Source organism: Tursiops truncatus, chromosome 20 (genome assembly GCF_011762595.2).
Source record: "Tursiops truncatus isolate mTurTru1 chromosome 20, mTurTru1.mat.Y, whole genome shotgun sequence".
NCBI classification, from domain to species: Eukaryota; Metazoa; Chordata; class Mammalia; order Artiodactyla; family Delphinidae; genus Tursiops; species Tursiops truncatus.
The window spans coordinates 8,883,704-8,901,116 of NC_047053.1; the positions used below are offsets into that span (position 1 = coordinate 8,883,704).

At 60.4% G+C, this 17,413-nt stretch overlaps 2 protein-coding genes across 5 annotated transcripts; both read right to left on the bottom strand.

Annotated features, from left to right (window-relative positions):
* Positions 1 to 350: 350 nt before the first annotated feature.
* SPEM1 (spermatid maturation 1) lies at positions 351 to 2,032 on the bottom strand. Its single transcript, XM_033847036.1, is given in 7 exon segments — positions 351 to 425; positions 427 to 647; positions 650 to 693; positions 695 to 886; positions 888 to 1,074; positions 1,274 to 1,331; positions 1,431 to 2,032. Coding segments are annotated over 7 exon segments (921 nt in total). The 5' UTR covers positions 1,575 to 2,032.
* Positions 2,033 to 2,101: 69 nt separating this feature from the next.
* Positions 2,102 to 17,190, bottom strand: NLGN2 (neuroligin 2). 4 transcript variants are annotated; one of them, XM_033847032.2, is made up of 8 exons: positions 16,465 to 17,190; positions 13,342 to 14,043; positions 9,787 to 9,837; positions 7,513 to 7,662; positions 7,154 to 7,339; positions 6,839 to 7,031; positions 5,877 to 6,473; positions 2,102 to 5,076 (listed from the first exon to the last, which is right to left on the bottom strand). In XM_033847032.2, the coding sequence occupies exons 2-8, from the start codon at positions 13,796 to 13,798 to the stop codon at positions 4,203 to 4,205; spliced, it is 2,508 nt and encodes an 835-aa protein (XP_033702923.1). In that variant the 5' UTR covers positions 13,799 to 14,043; positions 16,465 to 17,190; the 3' UTR covers positions 2,102 to 4,202. The 4 variants fall into 4 exon arrangements, with proteins under 4 accessions (XP_033702923.1, XP_073653567.1, XP_033702925.1 ...); XM_073797466.1 differs by having other exon boundaries at positions 13,342 to 14,433; XM_033847034.2 differs by lacking the exon at positions 16,465 to 17,190 and adding an exon at positions 10,533 to 10,591 and having other exon boundaries at positions 13,342 to 13,431.
* Positions 17,191 to 17,413: the final 223 nt, after the last annotated feature.

Genomic DNA, 17,413 nt, shown 5'->3' on the forward strand with positions numbered 1-17,413 from the left:
CACCTCACCTGTAGTTACAGCCTAAACCAGGGCTCTGGTAGGAGCCGGACCTCTGAGAGACTGAGGCCAGTACTGCCTGGGGATCTGGAATGGGATTTGGGGGGCTTCCCTGGGCACTAGAGAACAGAGTAGAGGCAGGTGGGAGCCTTGGAACCAAGAAGGGCCTGGGGAAGGGCTGAGGACAGGGCCTGGTGAGGCCAAGAGGTTGATGAGGGTCCTCAGGGCTCTCTAGGCCCTGTTGCCAAGGAGATCATTTCCTTAGCAACCAGGCTTCTGGGTGTTGTGTGGGCCCTGGCACCCCCCCACACCACCACAAACCACCTCCTCTCTTCTTTTTATTCTTCTTCCAGTCACCTCTTTGTCAGGGAATGGTATACCCAGGCCTTTCCCATCCCCTCAGCCGTGCTGGATCCAGAGACCGGGGGGGTAACAGTGGGACAGGGCCTCCACCTCCCTGGTCAGCTCCCGCAGCCGCTGCCTCACGTCTCTGGCATTATAGGCTACGCGCCCTGAGGAGTGGCGCCGGGGGATGTCTGCGACGTGGGCTGGGCCCAGGATGGGTGGCTGGGCTGGCGAGCACTGCTCCTGTTCTGCTTGGGGCACCCCCCAACCGTTCCTGTGGCTCAGGGCCTGAGGGCTGTGGGGCAGGGGTTCATAGGGTACGCGTAGGCCTGTAGGCCCAGCTCTGACTGCCTCTCTTTTGAGCGGCCTTCCCTCTACAGTTTGCTGGAAGCGGATGGTCTGGGTAGGTGGCTCCACGGCATCCTGGGCCCAGGGAGTCCAGAACCCCTGGGTGGACTGAAAGCCTTCCCAGTCCTTGGGGCAATTCCAGTTGTGGGGGCAGATTGTTGTGTGCTGACGTGGGGGCTTCTCGTCATCGCTGTCAGTTGTCAGGGGCCCAGGCTACGGGGCGGTGGGCGCGGCGTGCTGAAGAGTCTCGACGGCGACGGCGGCGAGTGGGTGGGGGGGACACGGTCATTTTCACAGGGTCCATGGTGCACCGCAGGCCGACTGCAGGGGCGCTCTGCTTCGGGGGCTGGGTCTGCTTCCCAGGTGAGCATAACTTAGAAGCCTCTGTGGATCAGGGACACGTCAGAGGCTGGTGGGGAGCCTGGCTTCTCCAGGGTTGGAGAGGCAGGGTGCAGGAAGAGAATCTGCATAGTTACGGTGTCTGAGCAGGGAGAGCGGGAGAGGAAGGGGCCCGCTTAAGGTCAGGGCTAGAACACCTGGTTTCTGCCTTTCCTATTCCCCAACCTCCTCATCCTCCACTTACCTTTCTCACAAATAACTCGAAACACTTGGTGTAAGAAGCTACGGAGTCTGCGCCAGAGCTAGGTGGGGGAGGACACAGTGACTCCAGGCAGGCCCCCGCCACCCGGCCTGCCCCCCAGCCATCCTGCTAGCACCCTCCCACCCGGCCCCACCCTGACCAGTGTCACCATATTGATGCCAATGTTAACGCAGATGATGAGGCCCAGCTGCGACAGGATGGAGTTGCCCAGGTCCTGGCAGTTGTTGGTGCTGGGGCTGTGACACGAGGCCCACCCGGGCCGGGGCCACTCAGCCGTGGCCATGGGGGTCCCTAGGCCCCCAACCTACTGTGCCCACAGTACCATCGGCCGCCTTCCTGTCCCAGAGACTCCTGGGGGTAAGCAGGTCACAGTGATGTGGGGCTCTCCCTCAAAATGTGCCAAGAGGGAGAGTCCTGGGCCTGTATTTGACCCTCCAGCCTGGGCCAGGGCTTAGCAGAGGCCAAACCCTTCACCTTGCGTGTCTCTCCTGTAGCCAGCCACCTGCACCAGCCCATAGGCCCTCTGGCCTGTTTGGTGTCTGTCCCCATCAGCCCCTGCCTGGTCCTCTACGCCAGGCTCTGACCTCTGCACAGACACTGGTCCTGATCTTAACTCCCCGAACAACCCCATTACCAATGACCACCTCACCCCAGCACCCACTCCCCCTTTCTCTCTGACCTCAGAGCTGTTCACTGGAAAGGGCTGTGGGCTCGGACCCCCTCCTTCTCCCTCACTGGCAGAGTCACTTCTCCAGGGTTTGTTTCTTTAGAGCCCCACCCCTACCTCCCAACACAACAGCAGGCAAAACCAACAGTTAAACTTTTATATTTACAATATTCTCTTCATCTTTTACCAGGTTTAAAAATGTGTACAGAGCCGCGAAGGGTTAGGGTGGGGACATGGGATTGTCAAGGAATTGTTCTGGGGACAGGGGCTGGGCATTGGAGTCCGTGGCTGAATCATGGGGTCCCCCAGCCCCCCTCCCATGCCCCAGTTTGGGGGGCATCTGTCTACAGGGTTCAGGGCCCAGGTCCCTAGCATTTAGAAGGCAGGGCTGTTTGGAAAGGAGCTAGACCAGGCAGGGGAAGGGGTGGGAAAAGAACTAAGTTTCCATGGGTGGAGGTGGGGGCAGAAGGGACAGTCAGGAGGTAAAGTTCTGGGGAGCCAAGACCAGGGATTTGGGGGTCAGTGGAAGACAGCACTCTACCCCCTATTCAAATTTGGCACTAATGAACCCACAAAATGCCAGCAGACGAGGATTGGCTCCTTCTCGGCTGGTGTTCCTTGAAACCCTTCCCGACATTGTTACTTTCCCCAGAGGCCAAAACCGTCTCTCTTTGGGCAGTCACCTTACACACATCCTTTCAAATCAAATTCTTCCTGCTGGTGTCTGCCCAAGCGCCGTCCCCCACTGTCCCCTCCATCTGTTCCTCAGTACAGCTGACCCCGTTCTCTCCCCCAACCTGTCCGGGGAAGCCTTTCTTCCCTGCTCTCCTCCCCTCCCCCCTCCACTGCTCCTTTCCTTCAGCCCTGGGGGAGAGGGGGCAGGTCAAAGGAGGGGGTGGGCAGCTGAGGGGAGAAGCTGGCTTGAGACCAGGAAGGGATGTCTTCAGAGGGGGACGGCGAAGGGGGGAGGGAAAACAGGGGCAGAGAGGGAGGGATGAGACATGGCGAGAAGAGGGACGCAGGCAGGACCCCTTTAGCTGCCACCTCCCCCTCTCCTGTATCCTACCTGCCCGGGTCCAGGGCTGAGGAATCCTTGGCACGTTTTGGAGGGTCTTCGCCCCTCAAACCCACCTCACCAGTTTGGCACGGATGAGAGATGGTCTGAGGACTGAGGGAAGAAGGGCTGCCCTCAGACCGCGGTGAGGGCTTTGGTCAAACATGCACGGCCTCTGTGGGTGGCAGGTGCCACGCAGCCCCCCACCCCCCGAACTCTAGGGGAAGGAAGGGCAGAGCTTAGGGTCTGTTCATCTCCTCAGGGTTTGTCCCTCCCCCTCAGCTTCTGTCAGTTTGAAGTCCTTTCACTTGTCCTTCTCACAAGTCTCCCTTGTGAGAAGGTAAGTGCTGGGCCTGAGGCCCTAAGATGCAGGGAAGTGCTGGAGAGAAAGGGGCTGTCTGCATGGGAAAACATACATCCACATGCAAGAACATGTTTCCACTCAGAAATGCATCCTGGACCCAGGGGAAGACACGTTCCCAGGCAGCACAGGGATGCAGGATCTCCTCCCTTCCCCGCGGCAGGGAATGTGCGTCTGTCATCTGTGGAAGGCGAGGCCTGCCCGGGGGAGACCGTGCTTCACCTCACTTGTGCCACGGGGGATACACATGCTTCGCTGGGGCGGGAGGGCTGGGGGCAGGGCAGGGGGGCTGTGATTTCCTCGCTACTTCCCAGGCACCACCCTGCGTCGTCTGGTGGCCAAGGGTCGCTGTTTGTGAACACACCACTTCCAGGGTCTCCAGGGGGTGGGAGGAGGGAGGAGGTGGGAGAAGGCATGAGGGAACAGGATTCTGGGGCACAAATCCCCACAGAAATTCTTTGAGGGAGCCAACATGTGTCCAGGGCGGCAAAAAAAAACCTCACCCTGCACATGGGAAAACACACCCCCTCGTGAGAAAGCACACCTCCACGTGGGAAAATACTTCCACGTCTCCACACACCGAAGACGGGTGTCCAGACGACGGAGGGGAAAAAACACCCCCCCAGTTGTTCAAAGGCCCAAGTCCGGAGAAGAGAACGGGCCACTCCGCGCGGGAGAAGCGCACACATCCCGGCGAGGAACCCCACGTCCACCTAAAGCTCCTCGACGTGTGACAGCTCCACACGACAAAAGCCTGTCGCCAAGTCCTCCTCCCTGCCTTCTGAGCGGGCCGGGAGGGCCGGGGAGGGGGGCCTCCCCGAGCCGCCCCCTATACCCGAGTGGTGGAGTGGGGATGGGGGAGCGTGTTGTTGTGGCTGGTAGCGGTGGGGGGAGGTGGGGGGAAGGGCCCAAAGGGATGGAGGGAGGGGGGCGGCGGGGGAGGGGGTGGCCCCAGGCCGCTGGGCAGCAGGGTCAGGGCCCCGGGGGCCAAGAGAGGCACATCGTCCGGCGCCCGGCGCAGGGCCAGGGTGTAGTCGGGCGGGCAGGCGGGGCGCAGGGCCTCCGCAGGGTCCGCCCCGACGCCCCCGCCCCGCTTCAGCTGCAGCGACACCAGCTCCTCCTCGGGTGGCAGCTCACGGCCGGCCGCAGGGAGCAGGGGGCCCCCGCCGGGCACGCCGGAGCCCGAGCCGCCGGGGGGGCTGAGCCGCCTGCACCGCAGCTCCTGCCGCCGGTCCCGCTTGTAGTAGAGGGCGGCGAAGGCAAGGATGTTGAGGAAGAGGAGGGAGGCGCCCACGGCCACGGTGACGCTGAGCTCCGTGGAGTAGTCTCGGGAGTCCCCGGGGAAGCGGTCGTAGGCCCGGGGGCCCGGCTCGGGCTCGGGCTCGGGCGGCAGGGTGGCCGGAGGCGGCGGGCGGCGAGTGCCCGGGGCACCAGGGGGCGGGCGCGGCGGCCAGCGCGTGGCGTAGGGAGGGAGGCGCGTGGTGGTGGTGAAGAGCTCCGTGTGCAGGTTGTGCAGGTGCGGCACGAGCTCCAGCCAGAAAGCCACCTTGTTGGCGCGGTAGTTGTCGCGCACGCGCGGCTTCAAGCCGATGTGCAGGTACTGCTTCTCCTTGCTGTTGAACTTGCTCCACACCACCTCCTCGAAGCGGTTGGGCTTGGTGTGGATAAACTTGGTGTCCTGTGGCACCGGCTGGTTGGGGTCGCTGTGGACACAGGGGGGCAGGGAAAGGAGGAGTAAGGGTGAGGCTCCCATGAAAGGCGGGGGTGGGGGCATGCTATGGGAGGAATGGGGAGAGAGATGGACAGAGATGCAGAGAGCTGGGGAGACGGGAAGAGAGACAGAGACGGACACGAAGAGACAGAGAAACTGCCAGAGACGGACGGACAGACAGACAAATAGGGATGAAGCCAGACTGCCAGAGACAGTCTGAGATGAGGACAGAGGGGCAGAGAGGGCAGAGACAGACCACCAGTGACAGAGGCAGAGTCTGAGACTGAATGAGATAGAGACATATGGAAACAGAGACACAAAAGGACATGAGAGACAGCCAGGGGGAAACCAGCGAGTACAGAGTAACCAGATCAAAGCAAGCAGAGATATCAATAGATTTCAAGAGAGAGAGGCAGAGACAGCAATAGACAGACAGACACAAACCCTCACACACACTCAGACACACAGATGGGAGCACTCAGACAGCGGGCCGAGCTCTGGGAGGAGAAGGAGAGAGCTGGGTGGGCAAGGGAGGGAAGGAGAGACAGACACGGAGCCAAAGGCACCAAGTGAGCCCGCCCCCCAGAAAAGACAGGGACCTCTCTGTCCAACTCTTCTGAGTCTTCAACACACACAGAAGAGCTGTCCGGCAGGTGTCTGAGTCAAGAAGGCAAGAGTGCCTTGATGGAGGAATGATGGCCGTGTGAAGGAGAGGGAGAGAAGGGGCTGAGGATGGAGGGGGTGTGTGCCCTGACCCGCAGAGATGCCCGACCCAGCCCCTCTGGCCCTCACCCGGTCTTGGCGAAGTTGGTCCAGTAGGTCATGACCACGGCGCTGAGCATGACATCATTCTTGGAGAAGTTGCAGGGGAAGAGGTCGGTGGCGCCCACCATGGGCACACCAAAGACGTAGGGCAGCTCATCCCCGTGCGCTGCATCTGCCCACTCGGGCCGGCCCTCAGCCTGGCAGTGGTGGTAGAAGGTGTAAAAGTAGACAGGGGACTGGTAGTCAGCGTGCAACTTGGCGGTGGCCACAGCTGGTGCCACCCACTGGTGGTCGGTAAAGAGCGCCAGCAGGGTCTTGCGCCGCATCTCGCCATTGTCCCTGTCGGCCCAGTCCGTGTACATAAACTTGATGGTCTCCCGCAGCACATCCTTGCCCTCCGGGTAGCCATACAGGTTGTCCACAAAGTTGGAGACGGTGAAGTCGAAGGCGCTGGCGGACACGCCGTCCTCGCTCTCCGCCGAGTCCTCCACGAACTTGAGGCCCTCTCCCTGGTTGACACCGATGAGCATGTCGTAGTTGAGGAATTCTCCCTGCTGCATGAGGATCTCAGGGTCATCGGGGACTACGTCACCGTCCACCACGGGCCCAAAGGCAATATGGTAGCTGGGGAGAAGGGGTCAAGGTCACATCACCTGTTCACCGGCCTCCTCTCAGCTCACAGCCTGCTGAGTCCTGTGCTCAGAAGACCCCTCTCCCCTAGTTAAAACCTTCTGAGCCCTTCAGGGTACTTGGCCTCTCGGGAAGTCCTCCCTCAAGCACTTCATGGAGCCTCGTGCACACTGGCTCTGTTTGGGCACCTCCGCCTAGGGAAGGCTTCTGGGAGAAGGCAGGGCCCCGGGAGGGCCTTGAAGCCCACCTCTCCTGGCTAAATGGAATGCCTGTGGCCTGCGGGCACCTCTCACCCTCAACCTCCTTGGAACCAGCAAGGAGAATGGAGGCCTGGACCTGGCCCTCTCCCACCCCCATACCGGGCGGGCTGCACGTCCTGGTCCACCAACTCCCGAGAAGGCTTCCGGCGCAGACACTCCACGGCCTCGGCGCTGTCCTCCCGGTCACAGCCCACCTTGGCCGCCAGCAGCCGCGTGTACTTGAGCGGCTGGTAGTTGACAGACCAGCTAGAGATGGCAGTGCCACTCTGGGCGATGGCCTTCTGGAACAGCCCTGGTGGGACAGGCAGGCTTTAGGCTGGGCTGTAACAGCCTGAGGGAGGAGAAGGGGGACCTGGTGGGGTCGGGGGTGTGAGAAAGGGGACAGGAGGGACAGGCTGAGGAGGTGGCTGGTACCTTCCGAATGGTGGGAGAGGATCAGAAGGTTGACACAGGAGGCCCCTGCTCCAGATCCGAAGATGGTGATGCGCTCGGGGTCACCCCCAAAGTGGGCAATGTTCTCACTGAGCCAGCGCAGGGCCTGGATCTGGTCCAGGAGCCCATAGTTGCCTTTTGCAGCCTGGTCACCAGTGCTGAGAAAACCTGGGGGTAGAGGAAGAAAGGGGGCTTCCTGGGGGTGTCACAGCACCCTTGCCCTCTTTCTGGGCAGCTCAGTCCAGCCCAGAAGCCATTCTGCTTCTGCTGGGTTTAGAGGAACCCTGCCGGCAGGCCCTCCTCCCAGACTCCAGCCCCTAGAGTTGGCTGCCCACCCTCACCGAGCACCCCAAGCCGGTAGTTGAGTGTGGCTACAATGACGTTGCCGTAGGCGGCCAGGACAGAGCCATCGAACATGTTCCCGGTGCCCTCCATGTAGGAGCCGCCATGCAGAAACAGCATCACCGGCTTCTTCCCGGAGTCCCGGATATCTGCGTGGGGAGGGGGCGGGTAGGTGGGCCGGGGGGTGGGGGACAAGGACACAGTCAGACCAGAAGCAGCACCGCCCAGCTCCCAGGCCTGCTGAGTTCCAGCCCTGAGCTCAGGGGACATGTCACTCCCATCCCTGGGGGGCAAGACCGGATTCCCCTCCCTCCCTCCCCAGCTAGCCCTGGCAGAAGATCCCTCCCCACCTCCTGCCGGTGTGCCCTACAGCACTTCTCCCCATGCCTGGCAGACCTTCCAAGAAGCCTAGCAGAGGCAGGGCTGGGGGCTGGCCCTCCTCAGGGCATCTGCTGGACCCAGGGGAACCCCTCCCCACACACACACAGCAAATCTCCTTCCTGCTCCTAGGAAGAGCGAGCTCCCAAGGCTGCCACTGGAGCTAGAGATCCTGGGAGGGTCCTGGCGTTTCCTTCGACTCAGGCCGTGGGCCTCAGCTCCACATGGTAGCCTGGTCTGTGGGTGAGGGGGTGCCAGGCCCTAGGGTCCCTGGGGGCTTGGTCTCCTCCCCGCCCTAATTCCTTTCTAGGTCACCTCCCCAGTTACCATGGCAACCCCCAGCCTAATTACTGTGGCAGGAGGCGGCAGGGTGGGAAAGAGCCTGCCTAATGAAGCCAGGGTGCAGCTCTAGTCTCGGACCCCCCAAACTGGCCTAAGTCCTGAGCTCTGGATCTTTCTCTTGCCATGTCCCCAAAGGATCCCATGATCACTCCCATATGTAGAAGGCCCCTTGAGGGGTAACTAATTCTGGAAGAGGGTGGGAGTCTGAGAGGGCTTGCCGGGGTCCCTGCCCCTGCAGCTCCTCCACGATGCAGCCACAGTGCCTGTGCTGGCGTCACCCCTGGTCTCCAGGCCCTCCTCTTTCTTGACACCTGCAATCTCTGACCAGCCTGGGCACTCGGGCAAATAAGATCCAGGCCTGGGGTGACGCCAGCACAGCTGGTCCCCAGTGCCTCTGCCCGCCTCCCTCATGCCGCTAGGAACTTCCCTCCTGGCAGAAGGTCAACCAACAGGTCACTGAGACACTCCCCTCCATCCCCCCACAGACAGCTTCCTGCCTCCTGTCTCTTAGGACCTTCTATGACACCTCCTTCCACCTGACTTTGGCCAGGAGCTCCTAGGTGGGCAGTGCCCTCTCTGTGTCCTCCCCCAATCCTATTCTTCCCTTTGTTCCTGAACCTCCAGTGGCCTTCCAACAGTTCAGGCTGGTCTCCTTCCCTCCGAGGTCCTGTCCTAAATGTCCTCACTCCTCCCCGCTCCTCCCCACCCAGCACCTCCACTCCCAGCGAGGGGGGAGGGGGAGTCAGAAAGGGGAGGAGCAGGAAGGGGGGCTGGGGCGACAAGAATTCAAAACCAACAACAAAAAACAGGATCAAGAAAGAAGAAAGAAAGAAAAAAACAACAACCAAAAAACAAGAAGCTCTCGGGGCAGATTCAACAAGAAAAGAAAAAAACCCCAAAAAACCAAGAAACCGAAAAAGATCCGTTTTTGGAAAAAAAGAAAAAAAGAAAAAAGTTCTTTGCACTTTTTCAAAATTTTGTGGTGAAACTTCAAGATATTGGGCCCTGTTTTCAAAAATGTCCAAATTCTTTAATTTGCTTCAAATGTGCGTTTTCTGCATCGGACAGGCTTTGTTTTGGAAACTGTAGCAGGTCTCTGCTGTCTCGACTGTGTCATCAATTTGCCAACTTAAATTTGTTTTTTTCAAATGTTATTTTGCTCCAAATTAAAATTGTTTTTTCAAATGTTATATTTCACAAGTTTCAAAACAGTCCAAATGTCTGTCAAACTAAACATTTTATCCAATTCTTTGGTGTTTTTTTGGTTTTTGTTTTTTTTCTGACATTCCAATTTCTTTTTGCACTTTATTTTCACCATGTTTAAGCTTTTCTTGCCGGTTTTCTAGTGGGTCCAACATTGTTCAAATTTCGTTTGAAGTTTTCGTAATTCTTTTTTCCAATTATTACAAATTTTTCTTTTCTTTTCTTTTTCGTTTTTAGTTGGGAAAACGACTGAGGGGCCTTGAGGGCTGTGAGGGCATTTAGTTAGGGGGCGGGGCCGAGAACGTCCTCTTATCAGCAACCACATGCAGCAGCGGGATTTTTAAATCTACCTGTGTCTGGCGGATTGAGCGTCGCCTCGTCACGTTTTTTTGTGAGCGGACCTAAGACCGGGAACACAAAACAGAGAAAAAAGGACAATTTTGTGGGGAAAGATGGGGGTCGAGGGGAGGTGGTGGATGGGGAGGGGAGGAGAGAAAGCAGAAAAGGGGAGGGTGAAGGGCAGAAAAAATAAGCCAAAAAAAGCAAAATTTGTTTTCAAGAAAAAGAAACCAAGAAAAGAGAAAAACGTTTCTACAACCCAAATTTTGTTCCCCTCCCCGGAAAAAGTCATGCCCCAAAGAAAAGGCTGGTTTTGGGGGGGTGGGGTGCCTGAGTGGGCTGAGGCCTGTCCTAAGACATATTGATTTGGCTGGAAAGGATTTGGCTTGTCCAAGTGTTTGCTAATTGCTGGAAATGAAACGGTGTTAGAGGTGGGGTGGGTGGGAGGGGAGGGGAAGCCAACCAGGGAGCCTGGGAGCCCAAGGCCAGCTGTGTCCCGCCCGGGGAGGGGCGCCACCACTCACGCAGGCCCTCTTCAGGACCAGCCAAGCACCTGCCCACTCCCCTAGGCTGTAGAGAGGAGGGGTTCCAGCAGAAAGGACTCTGCTTCCCTCTGGACCCATCTGGAGGGCAGAGGGTAGGATGGGGGTGGGGCAGCCCGTCCCCACAGCTCACAGCCCCTGGAAGCCCTCAGCTCTCCACTGGCCGGCAGGGGGGAGGTCAGCGAGGGATGCCTGCCCACCTCCCAGCCTCTCACCAGCCAGCATTTCTCTTCCATCCGCACTCACAAGCCTGACTTCTCACCCCATCTCCCTACTGTGGGGTGAAGCAGGGAAAGGGGTCATCAGGTCTTGCCCTCCACTCCACCTCTTCCCTCTGACCCCCCTCCCCACCCTCATCCCTTACCCAGGCCTGCTCTCCTCCCCCACAGATGGTGAACTCCCCACCAGGGGCGCCAGCCCCCCACCAACCCCTGCTCTAATGCCAAAAGCCCCCCTCCCCAATTGGGGGTTCAGTCCACAAATAGGGAATAGGAAACACAGTGCCCTGAGCCAGCCCGACACAGAAGGTGCCAGGAGGCGCGGGGAGGTGCAGGGTGTGCCCCGTCAAGGAAAGGCCTCAGACTGGGCTCAGAGTTTGGCTCGAGGCTTCTTTCAGATTGCGAGATTAGTCAAGGGAGAGCTGGAACCCAGAGACCTGAGGGGTTCCCCCAGGCTGATCAATTTCTCCTCGGTGGCCTGGGGACCAGCATGAGGAGGGATGGGTCAGTAAGGCTGAGGCCAGCCTCCGCAAGGCTTCTCCCAACTGGTGGTGATGGCCCCACGGGGACCCATTAGGATCAGGGCCTTTTCTTCTCTGACAGGATAGGGATGGGGATGGGGATGAAGTCAGCAAGGCGTGTGTGCGCGTGAGAATATGATGTGTGTGTCTGAGTGTGTGTGTGTGTGTGTGTGTGTGTGTGTGTGTGTGTGACTGAGTCAATGTCTTCCTCTCAGAGCTGGTGTGAAGATTCAGTGAGATCACCTGAATGTGTCAGGCCCCAAGCAGGTCTGCAATAAGCGATGGTTAAAAATACAGAAGGTGTGGGCATGGGTGGGGTGGGGGCAGGGTGGGCAGTTTGTGTGAAGGTGCTGGGGTGGACAGTCCATTAGTGGGAAGTGCTGGGTGAATGTTTCACATGAGGGGTGACGAGACAATAGCCCACTGAGCGGGGCTTTGCAGGCGGGACAGCTTTCTACCTGAAGATGTGGGTGGAGAGTCCACGAGTGGAGAGCATTGAGATGGGTGGCCTATTGGAGGCACTAGGGTGAATAATTCACTGGTAGGAGGGCGCTGGGGTAGGTAGGTGGTCCATGAGAGGGCAAGGGAAGGTAGAGTGGACGGCTCTGAGGCAGAGGGTGTTGGGATATTGGGGAGGATGTGTGGAATGTATTAGGGTAAGTGGTCTATCAGAGTGCTTGGAATCTGAACAGGATTGGGGCAGAAACTTCCGTGCATTGTGTGTATGGGTGGCTAGGAGGCGTGGCTTATACGGGGAGGGGTAGTGATGGTGTTGAGGTGCATGAGGTGTTCTGTGATTGGCATGTCCTCCGGGTGCAGGGAGCGAGGTGTTGGAGTACTTGATCTGTGAGTAGGGTGTAGGGTTGCCACCTGTGCTGTCACAGCCTGAGGTATGATACTGATGACCTCTAGGCAGGAGCTGGGGTAAGCAATGTCTGAGAGGTGTTGAGAACATAGGGGACCGTGGTGTGAGTAGCCTGTTGGAGCACGTGGTCCAGCTGCAGGGTTACTGGGGTAAAGGTCTGTGTATGGGTGTTACTAGGGCACATGATCTATACCCAGAGACACTGAGGAGCACAGGTCTACACGGGTGACAGGGTACACAATTCCAGAGAAGTGCTGGCGTCCGTGCTGTGTGAAGGTGCTGGGAATTTTGATGTGTGGGATTCTAGAGCACAAGGTCAGTGTGCCGGTCGGTTGGGTACCTGACCTGAGTGTTGAGTATTTGAAATTCCTGGTCTTGTAGTGGGACTTGAGTTCATGATGTGTGGGTGTTGGGTGTGTAGGGTGTACAGTGGGGTTCCTGGATACCAAGCCTATATGTAAAGTTGTTGGAAAACGGCCTGTGGCGGGTGTTATCAGAGTGGATGGTCTCTGTGTGTGTCGGGGTTTCGGAGTGGTGACACGGGGAGGAGGAAGGATAACGTGGGCGCTCTTTGTGAGGATGGTCTGTCGGGGTGGCTGCAGGCCTGCTGATTACCCTCTGCCATGGGCTGCTGGAAGGTACTGACACTGGTTGGGCTCGATGTGCTGGAGGCTGGCTGGGGGGAACTGTCCGGTGGGAAACTGCTGCTGGGGACTAGAGCACTGCCGCAGTGAACTAGAGAGTTCATTGTCAAGAAGAGCCAGCTCGGAGCCCCGGGGAAGGTGTTCTGTTGGGGATGGGAGGGCTGTGCTGTGAGTGGAGGGGCCCTTGGCAAGGAGCTTCCCTGAGCCTTCGGGAGTGTATAGCGATCAGGGGACAGAGCATCCTGGGGAAGAGGCACTCAGCTCAGGTGAGGGCCCCTGCATGTGACAGAAGGACGTCTGCCCATGCTGGCCTGGGGAGAAGGAGTCTTTGCTGTCCTTGAGGTGGAGGTGGAGCTCAAGTGGGCAGTGGCTGAGGACAAGCCCAGGCCTGGGCGCAGGAGATGGGGCAGAGCCGGAGTGGCTGTCTACGCAGCTGATGATGGATGCCTCCACCACCTGACCGCCCTCAGTGTCCCCTCTGTGTGTGCCTCTGTGGGCAGAGGGTGGGTAGGCCCAGCCTAGTCCTGCTGCCCTTGCCATCGGCTCTCTGGGTGCACAAAGAGCTTCTGGGCTGACTGTGGGATTCGTTCCTAGGACTGCCTGGCAGGGACCCGTACCACCCTGGGAGGGCACGCAGAGCCCGCAGGGACGCACTGCCCCTCACGGCCCCGGCGAAGGCCCAGCTCCCGGCCCGGGGCCTGCCGGCGCCTGAGGGTGTGCATGGATGTCTGTGGGCTGTGTCCACCGGGGGCCCGGCCCGGGGCCCGCGCCCTTACCGTCCTCGGTGGGCACGTAGAGGTTGAGGTACAGGCAGTCCTCGCTCTGGTTCTGCACGTAGGTGGCGGCCGCCTCCAGGTTGTCGGTGAACCACACGGGTAGCATGATGGCGGGCAGCGCCCCGTGCAGGTTCTGCGGGCAGGCGGGCGGCAGGGTGGTGGCGTTGCGCACGCCGGGCCAGGAGGCGGGGGCCTCAGGCGGCTGGAAGCGGCGGGCGCCCAGGGGGGGCGTGGCGTAGGGCACGCCCAGGAACTGCACGACCGGGCCCAGGATCTCGTTGTTGAGCTCGCGCCGCACGCCGCGCACTCGCCCGTAGGCCGTGTTCACCACTGGGAAGCGCTCCTCCCCGAGGCTGCCAAGACCCAGGCCCGGGCCGCCCGGGGCGCCGCCGCCGGGACCCCCTCCCCCCCGCTGAGCCCCCGCCAGCCCCACCAGACACAGCGCCAGGAGCCACATGCTGATCGGGGGACCCCCCCTCCCTCCCCGGGACCCCCCCCCTCGGAGAGAGAGAGAAGGGGGGGGAGAGGGAGGGAGGCCCCCCTCGCCCCAGGAGGGAGGAGGGGGCGGGGGAAAGGGAGGGAGGAGGGGGGTGGGGAGGGACCTGGGTTAGACGGGACAGAGAAGGGGTCTGTTCCTCTCCATGGAGGGGGCGAGGGGTGGGGAAGGGGAAGGAAGTGGGAGAAGGTGAAGGCAGGCCCAACCTGCGGGGAGGAGGGACAGACAGACGGACGGACAGAAAAATACAGAGAAGAGGTGCAAGAAGGGAAGGGAAATTGGACGGGGCAGACAGACAGGAATGGGGAAACAGAAGAGACAGGTGGTTAGTGACTCGGAATTCAGACCAAGTTGTCCCCCTTCTTCCATCCTCTGGCCCCTTGACACCTCCCCCCCCACCCCAGCCACCCCCTCCCCTCAGCAGGGACCCAGATAGAAAAGTCTGAGTCTGGGGTGAGGTCCAGATGTGTTAAACGTCTAGGACCACCAGAGGGGAAGGAGGGTCAGCTCCCCAGACCCAGTACTTCCCCTTCCAGCTGTTTATCCCTCCCAGGCATGTTCTCCTCAGGGACTCAGGAGTCCCAGTTCCCACCTCCCTGGGAGGGATGAGACAGACAAGGAAGAGAAAATAAAAATACCAAGTCATTAATTAGCAGGAAGTGGTGGGTTTGTTTATACGTGTTAATCACTCCTGAGCTGTAATTTCATGGCACTGAACTCCCACCCCAGGCCAGACTTGGGTCTTTCTTGGGACTGCACAAGCCCAGCACCTTACCCTCCCTTCAACATCTCATTCTAGAAGGATTTGTGTAGTGGGGGAGACCCCTGCACCCCAGGGCCTCTCCATTTCTCCCCTCAGAAGTTAAGGTGCCTTGAGGCAGGGAGAGGATGGGGAGGGGATGCTGGAGGGGCAAATCCGGGGACAGGTGCGTGATTCTGCAGCCGGTTGCCGGGCGACAGGATGCTGCCCCGCAATGCTACCTCGGCAACGGGCTGCAGCTTTAACCCTGGAGTGGGGGTGGGGGTGGGGGTCTGGAGGAAGACGGGAAGGGGCTGGGTTGGTTATGGGGTCCATTCAGGGCATGAGGAGGAGAGCAGAGACATGAGTCAGAATGCTAGAGTTTCCCCCAGCCTTCGCATAGAGGGAGAAGTATATGTGTTGAGGGGAGCTGGAGACTAGGGGCCTAGAGAACCCTAAAAGAGCTGCCTCTTGCCCCTTGTTGGCCAGTCAGAACTAGCCCTAGTGACCAGGCCTCTGGCTGGGGAGAAGGGGTGCTGAGGTGGCTTTAAGGAGAATCAGGTGCACCCACCAATGGCTCCCCTCTCACAGTCTTGAACAGCCTTGAACCCCAGACACCTCTTCTTCTATGCATGGCATTCTGACCCATGCCCTGGGGACAAACCTTGGCCTCTTCTCATCCCATCCCAGCTATTCACCTCCCCTTCCCCTTGCCAGCCCCCACAGTTGCTGCCTTGATGCCTGGGTGCTCAGGGCAGCAGGAGCAGGACAAGGGAACAGATCAGACTGAAGGGGCAGACACCCGGGTCATCTCAGCAAGCCCCCCCGTCCCCCCCACAGCCGCCAGAGCTGTTTGCTGACGCGGGGTTTTCAGAGCCAGGCACCAGCCCGCGGTTGGCTCTCTGCAGGTGTCAGTTTATTCCAGAGATGAGGACACAGGAATCCTTACCACACACACCCAGTCATGCCCTCCCTTTCTTCAGGCCCTCTTAAGCTCCTGTTCCCCCATCACCTGGAGGGGGCTTGGGGCTGGCTCCTCTAGGTTCTCCTCTGCCTATGCCAGGCTGGACTCTGCTTCCATGGCCTTGCCGCCCCTCCCCCACCCACCCCCTCCGCCTCCCGCGAACAAGGTCTGCCTCTGTCACCCACCTCCCTTAAGGTACTTTGGGCCCCTGGCCTCCTCCCTGCCAGCTTCTCTCCCTTCCTCCCTCCCACTGGAGCCCCCCCCCCCATCTCTCTCCTCTCCATAGCGCTCCCTCAGAGCAGCTTTCCACGGCCTCTTCCAGCTTGCTCCAGCTCTTGCCTTCAGTCTCTCGCCCCTCAGTCTTCTTTCATCTCTCTTCTACACCTTCCTCTTTGGTGTTTCTCATTTTTCTGTCTCCTTCAAATCCCTTCCCCAAATTTCTCTCTCAATCCCCTTCTATTTCTCTCTCTCTTTCCCTATTTCTGTCTCCCCATTTTCTCTCCCCTGCTCTCCTCATCTCTGTCTGCCACATCTTGCCCCCCCCATCCCTCTGCCTTGTTCGCTCCATTCCTGCCCAGGCCTGACTCCCCCGGTCAGGGAGAGTTGAGGGACGGGGGCTCAGGCCATAGCCCCCCCGCTTCTTCCTGCAGTGGGGAAAATGGCTTGGCCGGGAAGGGGAGAAGGAGGGGGAGGGGGAGATGGGAACACACGGGGTCTGTGGGCCCATTCAAAGGATCATTCATGGGCTGGAGAGAGGCAGAGACAAAGAGACCGAGACGCAGAGACACGGCGAGAGCATCCCTAGGCGGAGACACGCAGACAGAGCAGGCTGGGGGAAACCAGGCGCAGGGAGAGAGATGGGGAGAGGGAGACCCCAATGGACCGCCACGCAGCCCCCTCCACCCGGCCCGGCTTAGCTCCTACCTGGCTCAGCCCTGGGGCCGTGGTGCCTCCATCCAGGGCTCTGAGTAGGGGGCGGACGGGCTTCGGGAGGGGGGCGGCGGCCTCTGAGCCCCCGCGGCCCCGCAGGCCCAGCCCCCGCCCGCAGCGCCTCACCCGGCGGGGGAGGGAGATCGCCCCAGCCCCCGGGGGCGGGGCCGGGATCCAGTCGATCCCCGGGGAAAGGAGAGGTAGGGGATGGGGTCAGGAGGAGCCCAAGAACAGGGAACCCCGCAGTGGGGACGGCGGAGGGAGGAGGAGGCAACGGGACAGGGCTGGATTGGGAATCCACTGGCTCCGTGGGCTGGCTTCGAGGGACCAAAAGGCGGTACAGGCGGAGGATCCTGAGGGATCGGGTACGGGAGGAGGAGTCCACGGCAATCCCCAGGGGGCCAAAACCCGGGAGCGCAAGATCCGCGGTGCAGGGGCAGGGATCCAGCCGGAATCCTCAGGGAGGGGGAGGGATCTAGTCGATCCCGAGGGCGGGCGGGAGGGGGAGGTCCGGGGAGTCAGAGGAGGGCGGGAGCCGAGTCTGGAGCCCCGGGGCGGGGGTCGGCACAGATCCTAGGAGGGAAAGCGGAGGTAAGGGGTAGGCTTCGGGCAACGCTCAGCAGCCGGGAGGCCCGGACTCCTGGCCCCGCGCGCCAGGGCCCGCCCGCCCCGCGTCCATCCCAGCCAGAGAGTGATGATCCGCCGGCTGAGCAGCCGCAGCAGCCCCGCGCGTCACCGCGCGGCCGCCTCCCCCGCCCCCTGCCGAGAGAGCGGCGCACACCCCTCGTTCGCACCCGCCTGCCCGCCCGCCCTCCAGAGTGTGGGGGGGATTGGAGAAGGTGGAAGGGGACGGGAGTGGACAGACCGACGGATGGACGAAGCAGGCCAGCAGGGCAGGGTGGAGACACCCCACACACACACCGTTATCTCCCACCCTCCGGGT

Excerpts from the sequence above, each read along its gene's own strand:
- NLGN2 (XM_033847032.2), bottom strand. The coding sequence starts at position 13,798 with ATGTGGCTCCTGGCGCTGTGTCTGGTGGGGCTGGCGGGGGCTCAGCGG. Across the intron at positions 7,663-9,786 it reads GCTCAATCCGCCAGACACAG|ATATCCGGGACTCCGGGAAG; the intron begins GTAGATTTAAAA and ends CTCCCCACGCAG. Across the intron at positions 7,032-7,153 it reads CCTCTCCCACCATTCGGAAG|GGCTGTTCCAGAAGGCCATC; the intron begins GTACCAGCCACC and ends CTGTCCCACCAG.